This window comes from Strongylocentrotus purpuratus, unplaced genomic scaffold (genome assembly GCF_000002235.5).
Source record: "Strongylocentrotus purpuratus isolate Spur 01 unplaced genomic scaffold, Spur_5.0 spur5_scaffold_6, whole genome shotgun sequence".
Classification (NCBI taxonomy): Eukaryota; Metazoa; Echinodermata; class Echinoidea; order Camarodonta; family Strongylocentrotidae; genus Strongylocentrotus; species Strongylocentrotus purpuratus.
Genome location: NW_022145612.1, coordinates 1707688 through 1720911, shown reverse-complemented (window position 1 = coordinate 1720911; position 13224 = coordinate 1707688). Strand labels below are relative to the sequence as shown.

General features: G+C 38.4%; 1 protein-coding gene across 1 annotated transcript; it reads left to right on the top strand.

Moving 5' to 3' along the window:
* The first annotated feature begins 5343 nt into the window (after positions 1–5343).
* Positions 5344–12403, top strand: LOC577743 (phosphate carrier protein, mitochondrial). Its single transcript, XM_777955.5, has 8 exons — positions 5344–5480; positions 5604–5761; positions 6698–6819; positions 7579–7758; positions 8062–8243; positions 9148–9320; positions 9948–10058; positions 11113–12403. The coding sequence occupies exons 1-8, from the start codon at positions 5374–5376 to the stop codon at positions 11262–11264; spliced, it is 1185 nt and encodes a 394-aa protein (XP_783048.2). The 5' UTR covers positions 5344–5373; the 3' UTR covers positions 11265–12403.
* The last annotated feature ends 821 nt before the right edge of the window (positions 12404–13224 follow it).

Here is a 13224-nt window from a genome sequence, read left to right as displayed (position 1 = left end):
TGGGCAAATACTTACTCAATTATTTTCATACATATAAGTTTTTGACACGTACCTTAATTTCAAGAGTTATGACAATCAACAGTGGAAGTTCTGGTATGCTTTTGCATGTAGGGTATTTTAGTGGGAAAAATGGCACTGCTTTCCAGTAAGCTGCTTAATAATAACAGTAATAATAATAGGCATTTATATAGCGCCGTCTATCTAGACAGCCTAGCTGCCATTACAGCGCTCCTGCATTTGAAGGAATTAGTTCCTGCCAGGTACCCATTTACATCACCTAGGTCGAGTTTGGCAAATGTACAATATTTAGTGCCGTGTCGGGGATCGAAGTAGGGACTTCCACACGGGTGGTGCCGTTACTGTCCGAGCCATTGCTGCTTAATAATAATAATAATAAATTATATTTCTATAGCGCATTATACAAAATATGTCTCTATGCGCTTTACATTGTTTTATGTAAAAGCTTAATTAAATATCTACTATTAAACTATCTTCAAACGAAAATTCTGACAAGATCTTAACTAAAATATTACAACAGTAACTAAATCAAACAACATTATAATTCATTTTTAAATAATGATACAACAATTAGACATATACAATTTCAATTAAAATTATAGATGACAAAGCATGAACATAATTAATTCTTTAAAAGGTTCAATTCAATTCAATTCAATTCAGTTTTATTTCGTAATATATAAATCAAAATATACAAAGTAACGGTAAATTTTAACTATATATGTTTACAAAGGTTATATGCGGGGCTTTCCATGAAGGTTACGAAAACCTGTGAAGTTGGATCGCCTAAATAGGTCTTAAGTGCAGTCTTGAAGGTCTGGATGGAAGATGCAGTTCGAATGGCGAGCGGGAGAGAGTTCCAAAGGGTGGGAGCATTGAAGGTGAATGAGCTACGGCCGTAGTAGCCTACTGGGTCTTAAAACGAGGAACCTGGAGAAGATGTTTGTTCTGGGATCTGAGAGCACGGGAGGAGGTATGAATGAGTTCAGACATATAAGAAGGGGTATAAGACTAGAGTTAGAGAGAGACTTGAGTTGTAGGTGAGAAGTAGGATCTTAAAGTGAATCCGCTTGTTGATTGGGAGCCAGTGGAGGTTACGGAGAAGGGATGTGGTAGAAGTGAGACCAGTTGCTTTCTCTGTGATTCTGGCTGCGATGTTTGAACGACATGTGCTTATGCCCTGATATCCGTCTCCAAAAAAAAAGGAGACCCCATTCGTATAAAAAAAAAAAAGGAACAGACTTCAATTTACAATGAAAAGGAAGTCTTGAAAATATGAAATTTCAACAACAAACAAAATTAACTTTTGAAAATTAAAAAGACCTTACTATTGGCAATTCGGTTATGGTGTGATTTAATTGAACTTTGCAACCGTAAACTGAAGTAACAATGTAATAGCTACAATTTCTGTTGACTAACTCTCCTTATTATTCATGAAATTATTTTCGCCATTTTTTTTCTTTATTCAAACCCGTCAAAATGTAGTCAGCGAGGGCGCGCTCTCCACATGTCGTTCATTAATATATACATGTTCATCATTTTTTCTTCAGGAGGGCATATCATTTGGCAGAGATATGATTACCAAAAAAAAGTAACTAAAGCGAGGTACATTTTGGGTAATAGCAATAAATATTAGTAGGCCTGGAAGAAGAGACCAGAACACCAAATTAGACGTATTGGTTAGGCTGCCGCGAGAAGGGTTAAAAAAGAGGGTATTTACAACAAGGGGGGGGGGGGGTGTATCGGAAAATTGCATATTCGAACATGTCAAATGTGTAAATTATCGTCCTCCTCTCTCTTATGTTGTTACTGTTCTAATCTGTTTCCCCTTAGCCGTCCTGTATTGGAAACACCCTTCTATTCCATGGGGCGGCGGAGCGACTTCCAAAGTGGGGGGGGGGGGGGGGGGGGGGGGGGGACACCAACCAAAAAAAAAAAAACACTTACTGTCAAAAAGGACAAGTACAAAGGAAAATCTCAAAGCGAAAATATACAATTTGATATACGATGTGATGGTCTGATTATTCATTTGCAAGCGAGCGAAGTGAGCGAGGAAAAACTTTGATATTTGTGAGGTCCGGTGCGAAAAATTACATCTTATGAAGAGGAAAAACCCAATCCTGATGTGGTTATAAGCGCATTCTCATAACGGAAGACTTAAAAGACCTTTTATAAGTAACATAATTATATCATCTATAAATGCGAGCGAGCTTTGGGGAAAAAATCTCTTTCTCGCTTTAAATCCCCCAAGCAATACATGTAGCAATACAAGCAATACATGTAATGCAATACAAGCAATACATGTAGGGGGGGGGGGTATGTGCCCTTTTTTAAATGGGGGCACTTATCATAAGGAAAAGGGGCACTTATTAGAAAGAAAAGAGGGCACATGTGAAAATAAGTGCGTTTATCCGATTTAAAAAGGGCAGTTAAAAGGGGCTCCGAATTTGTCTATACCTGTGCCCTCTATATAGCTGTGCCCTCTATACATGTGCCCTCTATATAGCAAACAATGCCTAATTGGTGACCGTTGGCCCCCCCCCCCATGGTCCCCTTTCTCTTATGTTAACTGAGAGCTGATTTGATGAGATAACCACCTGTCAGTGACCATGCAGGGAGGTCTTCTCCCTCCTGACCAAATCAGTGCAGATATGCTTTAAATTAGGGGCACGTTTAATGATGAGAGGACACTTATCGAAAGGGATAAATCACTTAATTTAAAAGAAAAGGAGTTCGTGTCAAAGTACATGGGCAATTATCAGAGGTGAAAATGGGGCACTTCTTTCAACAGAAAAAGAGCAATCACCAGGGATGGAAAAAAAGGCACTTATAAATGAAAATGGAAAATGGGAATTATTTTGTCGACGGAAAAGGGACACCCGCCAGATTTTGATAGGGGTATTTATAAAGGGTGAAAAGGGGCATTTATTTAAAGGAATAGGCCTTTATTATAAAGGAAAAGGGGCGCGTTTCATTGTTAACAGGGAAATTATCAGAGGTGAAAAGGGACACTTATCGCACCTGAAAAGGGGCACTGACCAGAATAAGGCACCGATCAGATTTAAATAGGGACACTTATCAGAGATGAAAAGGGGTAATTATGAGAAGGGGAAGGGGCACTTATAAACAGGAAAAAGAGCATTTATTAGAAAGGAAAAGGGGCACGTGTCAAAATTATTAGAGGTGAAAAGGGGGACTCATCAGAGATGAAAAGACCACTATCAGGAGGGGAAGGGGCACATGTCAAATTAAAACGAGTACTGTCTCTCAGATTTGAATAGGGGCGATTATCGGAGGTGAAGGAGGCACTTATCTGAAACGAAGGAGTTACTTCTCTTCCCTGAAAATTAAGATTAATTACCAGAAATGAAAAGGGGGGCTCATGAGAATGAAAAGGGACACTTTTAATAGGTGAAAAGGGGGATTTATGGGAATGGGGGGGGGGGGGGGTATGTGCCCTTTTTTAAATGGGGGCACTTATCATAAGGAAAAGGGGCACTTATTAGAAAGGAAAGAGGGCACATGTGAAAATAAGTGCGTTTATCCGATTTAAAAAGGGCAGTTAAAAGGGGCTCCGAATTTGTCTATTTCTGTCTGGTATACCCTGCATGTATGCCTTTCTGCCGTTACACGTCACATTTTCTGGTAACTCGTGAAATTACAACTCTGCATCCTTTTCAGGAAAATTTGGTGCCGAACAAACGATAAAAACAACAGACAACGAAAAAGAGAAAAGAAATGTAGTATCAGTTCTCCTGTTTATTTAGAGGAACATTATAGCCTCAGGAGGAACACTATCATGGAGGCCGGGAATGAACACTTGTTTTTATTGCAGTAGGATATTTTTATTAGTTACTAGTTTGGAAAAAAAGAAGGAAGCATTTGAGGCCCCCGGCCCGCCCCGGGCCCCTTGGTTTCATGGTCGCTGATTCTCGATGAAGTGCCCTATGCAGCTAAATGCCTATCTGTGTCGGGTTATACGCAGGGAGGTGAAAGAAAGAAGTGGCATCAAGCAAGCGCGTATAGCCAGCATTTCATTTGGTCTTTGGGCGGTAGTGAGCACGCGAAGCGTGCGAATCACTTACAGAGCGCGCGTAGCGCGCTCCCTAGGGGTGGGTGCAGGGAAGAGAGGAGTTTCCCAGTTCCCCCCTCCCCTCCCGCGCGAACGCAAAAGCTTTGACGTTTCATTGCATTATTAGAGAAAGAAGACGATTCGTTGGACCGTTCTCGACTCTTAATCCTCATCTAGATTCAGTTTCTTTTGACGTTTCATTAGAGAAAGAAGACGATTCGTTGTACCGTTCAGTTTCCTCCACTCCCGCGCAAAGCGCGGAAGCTTTGACGTTTCATTAAATTATTAGAGAAAGAAGACAATTCGTTGTACCGTTCTCGACTCTTAATCCTTTTTCTTCCTACGTCCTCTTCCTTTCTTCTTCTTTTTTCTCTTTTTTTTTTTGGCCGGCGTTTTTTTTTTTTTTTTTTTTTTTGGGGGGGGGGGGGGGGGCGACCGCCCCCACCGCCCCCCTGGCTACGCGCCTGGTATCAAGCCGCTTTCCTTTGACCCCATGCTCTAAGCCGCCGAAAAGTTAAGCGCTAATTTGCAACTGTTGACCAGATAGTGAGATAAAAGAGGGCATGAAATTGGATTTAGCCTATTTCCTACATCAGAAAATGGTATCCCAGCGACTGTTCAATGTCCCTTTCAATGATTTCTCATCAAATTGTAACGAACAAGCGAACAAAAACTTGTGTAATTTGTACTAATTTCATCCTTTTTTCCAACTGCAAAAATACAAAAAACACACAAAAACATGCAGTGATCGAAGATTGTAAATCATGGATTAAAATAACGGGACTTTAAAACATGCACAAATTAGCGCATTCTCCTAAAATATTGAGTTTTTGTCAGGATCTTATTTTTCTTTTACCATCTCTGGCACACAAATTAGAGGAAGGGCGGAGTACTAAATTTGAAAAATTGTTTGATGCAATATTCCCAACAAAATCCCCATATAAAGTTTATAATTTACACTAACATTTTGCCGGTAATTAATTTTAATATTTTGTAATAAAATGTGAAACTGGTGCCTGGCCTCCGAAATTCCCCACCTGTCACCTGTGGAAGCTCGGCTCGGAGCATGGAACTTCAAAGCCAAGTGGAATGTTACAAATACCAATATTACGCTTTAGAACTTACGAATGCGTTTGAATAAATTACAAGAGGTTCCCTTGTCTAAATCGTTCTTCCGTGTGTCATAATTATGCATGCTGTATCAAGCCCAAAGAATGTCTGTGTAAAAGACTAGCCGTAATTATACGTCAGTATGCAGTGCATGCGCCATACATGAACTGCGCATGCACGCTCACATTTCTATTGATGACGTCACATACAGGAACCGGCGTTTTTACAGAACATGCGCTGATCACACGTCCGTCATCTTTCCCTATCAACCGACCAATACGTAAGTACACGACCTTTGGAAAATGTCTAGATTTTATCCTTTTTGCCTTAATCAAAAGTAAATTTATTTGTGTGGAGTGATAGATTGATATTTGAGGATTATCTATGTATACCCTTTTTTCAGATTCAAGATGTTTCAATCAGTAATTGACAGCGCTAAGCGCAACCACTTCTCGAGTCCATTTCTCTCGACTGCAAGCTGCGAGCCCGCTGCAGAGAACAGTATAGAATCGAGGGTATCCCCACTACCTACCACAAGAAATCTCGTTGCTGCTTCGACAGGTGAGTATTGATTTTATCCAAGAAAAAATAAAGACTGATGTAAAATAAGGGGCAAGTTAGAATACCGGATCTAAATCAAGTGGAATAAATACATCTTGTAAGTTGAAGTTGAATGTGGCCATGTGGATGAGTCATACAGAAAGTTGAGGGGGGGGGGGGGGGGTAGGTTGTGTGTCTGGAAAATGATGTTATCTTTCATCATGAAGTTAAACTAAAACTGATCATTGGTGCATGTGCAAATATCCTTTTTAATGCAACCACCTTTGCGCTGACATTAACAGTAAGGGCGCTGGTCTGAGAATGAGGATCGTCCACGTAAACGAGGATATCCTCGTAAACGCAGACGACTTGCGTCCTAAAAAAAATGGGGATCGACCGCACTTTCATGTACGATCCTTATTATTGATTCGCGCGCTGGCAATGCGAAAAACGGATTCCGGGTAATAAAATACCCCCAGTTCACCGTCTACGGGTTGTCTGTCTTCCCTCGGATATGTTTATATAACATGAAAGTCTCTGTGCTGCGTCAATGAGAAATGCGTCATCGCAGAATCCGTTTTTTGCATCGGCAACTTGCGGATCGTTAATAAGGATCGTCTGTGAAAATGCAGACAATCCTTATTTTTTAGGAATCGATTTGTCCGCATTTACATGTAGGAGAGCACCTCGTTAATGCGGACAATCCTAATTCATAAAGACCAGCTCCCCTACTGATTAACCAATGACTTGTCCCATTTTTTATTTGTCATGTCTCGTGTCTTCATGACAACTACATGTAACATTGTTTACTTTAACTATCATACTAAAAGATAAGTTAACACCGATTTCAGAATACCACCCCTAGTCTTTACTAATTACTATAGACTATAATAAAAGGGCAATCATCACCTCTATTTTAGTGGAAGTCTTCAAGAGTTCTTTTCAAATCCTCTACAGAAACCAGCTGTGAATTTGGGTCAGCAAAATACTATGCTCTGTGCGGCTTTGGTGGTGTTCTTAGTTGTGGAATCACACACACGGCTGTTGTACCTCTAGATCTTGTCAAATGTAGAATTCAGGTGAGAACGATGTAGATGTAAATAATATGTATATATTTGTCGTTTCTGTATCTATTCATCTTCATGTCATGGATATTTAAACGAAAAAAATATAAACATGTACGTTTTTTTTTTGGGGGGGGGGATGAGCTCATAAAAAGGATCTTGATATTTGTTTGGACCAATTGCATTATCTTTGGCACTTCATTCTCATCCTGGCAAATAAATGTTGAAATTTGATTTGTATCAAAGCACTTGGCCAAAAATACATCTTTAGGAGCAATGAATGATTTAGCACTGCAAAAGTAAGACTGAATTCTAGTTAAACAACAAAGAGGATAACAAGGAAATCGGACTATTGCCATGTGCAGCAAATCCAAGAAGAGCTCTGTGAGAACGTGTTCTGGCTATGTGTAAGTGTATAATGTGTACCCAATACTCGGTCCATATTCCTTACATTGTAGGCCCACAAAAAAAGCATTGCTTTCTGATCTGTAGTGATCCTGAAAAATTGAGAGGCCAAATTGAAAGTTCAAATGTGAACTATTTGACTATAAAAGTTCTTAATTTCATGACGCTCATTAATGTTACATGTAGATCTATGGGTAGATGATGGTAATTCATAATAATGAATTGTTACACATTATTTTATGTCATATTTACCTTGGAATTTATTGTGTAATGAAGCTGTGCGTACTGCATTGCTCAAAACCTAAGCAACATGATTTGTACCGGTAAACATTCTGAGCTGTGTTAACAAATTTGCCATATAATATGCAGGTTGATCCAACCAAGTACAAGGGCATCTTCCAAGGCTTCAGGTTGACAGTAGCAGAAGAAGGTTTCCGTGCTCTGGCCAAGGGATGGGCACCTACATTCATCGGCTACTCAATGCAGGGTCTCTGCAAGTTTGGATTCTATGAGGTTTTCAAGAATGTCTATGGCAACTTGCTTGGTGAGGTAAGCAAGTCTGAATATGCATCATTATTAACTTCTGGTCTGGAGGAGTGCTAATTTTTTGTAGATATGTCTGTACTAGGATAAGAATCCTAAAATAAACATTAATAGTAAGTAAGGGGCAAAATACTGTTTGTTTAGTGGTAACTGTTTTTTGTTGTAAAGAAACTAAAGAGAAATACGTTATGAAATGCATTTCTGTTATGTACAAAGATTTACAAATTAAAGAAACGAGTGCAAATCTCTGGCAAGAGTTATACTAGGATTAATCGGTAATGATTTCTTCATTTTTGTGACAATCATTAGGAAAGGGCCTTCCTGTACAGGACGTCCCTGTACCTTGCAGCCAGTGCTAGTGCTGAGTTCTTTGCTGATATAGCATTGTCTCCCATGGAGGCTGCTAAGGTTAGGATCCAGACCATGCCTGGATTCGCCAGCACTTTGAGAGAAGCAGCACCAAAGATCTATGGCCAGGAAGGACTCAATGGGTAAGTCTATTCAATCACTCACTTACCTATCATATGGAATGGAGAGTAAGAAGATATATATATAGTATTGGATTATTACATCATAACTAATTGCTGTCATTGCTTATTAAGGTTGCTTACTCCCACTACCTTATATTTCATGAAGATAAGTATTGTATCATGTGGGAGAAACACGCTTCCTTAGATCCGCTTCCAGGGTGGTGTTCTCACCTGCATCTTGCCTTTCACATCCATCTTTGACTTGACACCTTTGCACCCTGGTTCTTTGATGTTCTTTCTACTGTACGAGATATATGCATTGTGATTTCACTTCTCCATCTGCGAGCAGCGAATCCCTTGCATATTTTCTCTGTCAGTGGATATTGAGCAGCTTAGTGCTATGGGATGTTTAGCTGTTTTGTTATTGTAGGGCTGTGTTGGTCTCTTGCAAGAGGTGTTGTAGCCACCCAGCAACGCCACAACGTTGTGTACCATTGGAAGTGCTTGAGTCATTGGTGTGTGAAATCAATATACCTCCAGTAGGAGCATTTTGACAATCTTGTTTGATGCTTGCAAGATTGCTGCTCTTGCTTGGGACATCATATTTTTGTTCTTTCTATAAGAATGAATTAAGTCATGAATGTAAACTTTACAATACTGTATTTTAGATAAGTTTATCAAAGTGTGTATTTTAACATTTAAATAGAGATATTTGATGCAGAATAAGAAGGTGTTGACAAAGGTGTTGTTCAAAAATCAATAAAAAAAATAGAACTTAATGCTAGGTGAATGCCTATGTGAAATATTTATTTTGATTCATAAGATGAGGGATTTCTTTAGTTGTGAAACAGCCATTCATAGCATGGTGTTGGCAAGCTAATGTTGCTTTTGATTAACCAGCTATTGTCTCTGCTCTAACAATCAGCTTCTACAAAGGACTCCCCCCACTGTGGATGAGGCAGATCCCATACACCATGATGAAGTTTGCCTGCTTTGAACGTACAGTTGAGGCTCTGTACAAGCATGTTGTTCCCAAGCCACGCAGTGACTGCAGCAAGGGAGAGCAGCTGGTCGTCACCTTCCTTGCCGGTTACATTGGTATGTACAGTACACAGTACATTACTTTTCTCTTCAAAGATATTGGTACTTGAGGCAGTGTCTCATGATATCATAAGTCAAGATCATTGGCATGGGTGTCGATCCTTATGTAATACCTATTGTTCAGGGGGGATAAATGAATAGATCATCCCCCCTGAACAATAGGTATCAATTACAGATCGACACCCATGATCATGGGCATCCCATTGAAGCCCATGTTCATTTTTTAACTCATGTCTTTATGGGATATCTATGATCTTTCATGAAATGCGGCCCTGGTTCGTGGCAGATTTCAAGTAGATTTTTGCATTTGTATCGCAATACTACTGTATTGTTAGTAGTATTTGGTAAAGATGATTATTCTGGTAAGGTAACCTGGTTATCCAGATTTGAACTCCAAACTTAGAAAAGATGTATCATATTTCAAAGTTGGCATAATTATTACTAGTTTGTATAGTTGGTTGATTTATAATGTGCTATTAAGATATTGAATGAAATGTTTGCTAGCATGGAAACATTGTTGTATTTTGTTTGCCCCCCATTTCATATCATTTAACTAAAGAAGCCTCTCATATCATGAAACATATTTAAAGATAAATGATGATTTGTCTCCTTGCCTGCCTGCAGCTGGTGTATTCTGTGCTGTTGTATCTCACCCTGCTGATACTGTTGTATCTAAGCTGAACCAGGACAGTGGAAGCACTGCCATTGAGGCTGCCAAGAAGCTTGGCATGGCTGGTAAGCTATAATTTCTTCTTCAGTCTGGGTAAAAATCAAAGGGAGTTTAGATAAATTAGATTAGGCATAGTTTTATATATGTATGAATAAGACTTTATGTGGGTAGTTCACATCCCATTATAGCTAGCTCTGCAGCTATTTTAAGGATGTGCCACTCACTGATATACAGATCATTTGACATGATCCTATTGGATTATAACATCATTCCTGATAGTTGTGATAGCTAGTTAAGTTATTTACTCCCACTACCTTATATTCCATGAAGATACGTCTTGTATCTTGTGGGAGAAACACGCTTCCTTAGATCCACTTCCAGGGTGGTGTTCTCACCTGCATCTTGCCTTTCACATCCATCTTTGACTTGACACCTTTGCACCCTGGTTCTTTGATGTTCTTTCTACTGTATGAGATATATGCATTGTGATTTCACTTCTCCATCTGCGAGCAGTGAATCCCTTGCATATTTTCTCCGTCAGTGGATATTGAGCAGCTTAGTGCTATGGGTGTTAAGCTGTTTTGTTATTGTAGGGCTGTGTTTGGTGTCTTGCATGAGGTGTTGTAGCCACCCAGCAACGCCACAACGTTGTGTACCATTGGAAGTGCTTGAGTCATTGGTGTGTGAAATCAATATACCTCCAGTAGGAGCATTTTGTCAATCTTGTTTGATGCTTGCAAGATTGCTGCTCTTGCTTGGGACATATGAATTAAGTCATGAATGTTTGTCCTACGTTTAAAAGTGCAGTGTAGTTGGAGAAAATAGTTATATTTTTGTAAAGTTGGAAATATTTACGAATATTTGCATGCAATGATTTTTAGATTGATCAAATACATGTATTCATCTCAATGTAGAGTTTTATGAGTGTGATCCCACTATTGTCTTTAAACTTTACAATACTGTATTTTTAGTAAGTTTATAAAAGTGTGTGCATTTAAAAATTCATATAGAGATTATTGATGTTTGTATCCATCCTCCATGTATACTTTTTCAATAAACTAGTGTGATGATGAATGTAATGTTGATTATGAATGTGTATTCATTCTCTTGATTTGCTAGGTTTGTGGAAGGGTTTGGGACCACGTATCATCATGATTGGTACCCTGACTGCCCTGCAATGGTTCATCTATGACTCTGTCAAGGTCTTCTTCCGCATGCCCCGCCCACCTCCACCAGAGATGCCAAAGTCCCTCAAGGAGAAGATCCAATAAACAAACAAGGATCTGAAGCAACAAACATCCTAAAACCAAACATAACCTAAACAATAGAAACATATTTACCTGATACATATATTTAAAGGAGGCATACTTCTATTTAATTGAAACACAAACACTGATGTTTTTCTTCTCCTATTTCATATTGTGAGTTTACTGATTATTGAAAGCAAAACTTCCTTATTCTATATTTAAGCAAACAATCAAAGAAAATGTAAAGCAAAAACAAAAATACTAATATCATATGGTACACTGACTGCCCTACAGTTGTCTTTTAAAGAGAGAAGTGTAAGAAAGAGGAGAAGATTTTAACAGTAATGACACTGATAAACAAATAAAAGGAAAAAAATAATATATATGTATTACTTGTATATCATGGGTAGTAGGACTAAATAAAGCTATTATGTGTTATCATCCTGGTGAATTTGGATGATTATACTTAATACAAATGGAGACAAGGTTTATATTTAACATATTTATGCATATTGTGAGACATTCTATATGATGAATAAACGTTAAATTCTCATGCATTTTCATGAAGTTTTGTGAAAATTGTTTTGATGCAGCATTATGGGGAATTGCAACTTGTATTCATTTGGCCACTTTTTATTGCATTGATCGTGTGCTCATGGAGGATTGATCAAAGTAATATTAGAATACAGGTATTTAAGTGATTAATACAAACAATCACATCTTGATAGTAGATGGATTGGACAGAAACAAAGATAACTTATGATAAGAACTAAAAGGATACAAGTTGGTGGTCCCATTTTATTGTAGAATATCCATGAAAGAGAATGTTTATTTTTGTAGTGAGTATGATATCAAGACCCCAGAAGAGTGATGTAATTTTGACTAAAATTGCCACAACTTTGCATTGCTGTGCACAAATCTGCTTCTACCCATGAAATGCTAGTTGATCCAAAATGAATAAGTGAATAAGTGTTTTAACCAAGTTAAATACATTTTGAGATTTTGATTGTAATGTTAACTGTGTAATTGTTGTGTAACTTGCAGTGGAGATGGTAGTGAATATGAACCCTCTGCACAATCTGTGGAACATTGAAATTGAATGTGTGTCTGTCTGAAAATATGCATAAATAAATTGACCACATGGTCATACTTGAAGAATCTAATTCCATGTTCAAATCCTCATTTCGGTATGAAAGTGTATTTGTGTTTTCTAATTTGCTGTTGTTTGACAAGATGTATCGCATGTGCGAGTATTTAATCCCCTCTGTGTCATCAAGATTTTTGACAATAAGCATGAGCTTTCCAAGAGATAGATGAACAATGCTTCGAATTGGTCATGAGATATATTCCATGGAAATAAACTTTACAATGAGGTTAATTGTTTCTAAATCGGGAAGAACAAAGTAACTAATTTTGGTCCAAACATGTTGTTCAACTCTCTTGGGCAGGGCTTCCCGCTGATGGCACAAAAAGCAGCTTCATAGAAATGTACAGGGTATTTTCAATATTAAACTGAGTTTAATATAAGCTTGTGAAAGTTGATTGACAAATGGTCACTTGAAGTGTAAGATACTGAGTGGATGATGCTACTATCTTAGAATGTTATACAGTGTACATGTACAAGTGTTAGGTGTTTGCAAATGCATTGGATATAACTTCAAAAATTATTTTGGTGATGGGTCTACAAACCCGATCATAAAGGCAAGAATTGCAAAGTCATGGGGATGCTAATTCGATGGCCAACATTCTGGAACCTGTTTGATAAATCTATACGAGGCTAAATGATAGTTGGATCAGGCTCAGATATTAAGTCAATAGCATATTTGGTCATTTTTAGGTACTCCTTAGGAGTGTTAGTCAGTAGTTTACTCTACTACCCTTGCATGATTCTAGGGAGTGACAGTCTTGGTGTTTACCCAACAAGTAATAGATCCAAGTATGTACAAGTAGTGATGGCTTCATTGGTGAGGTAGAACGACAAACA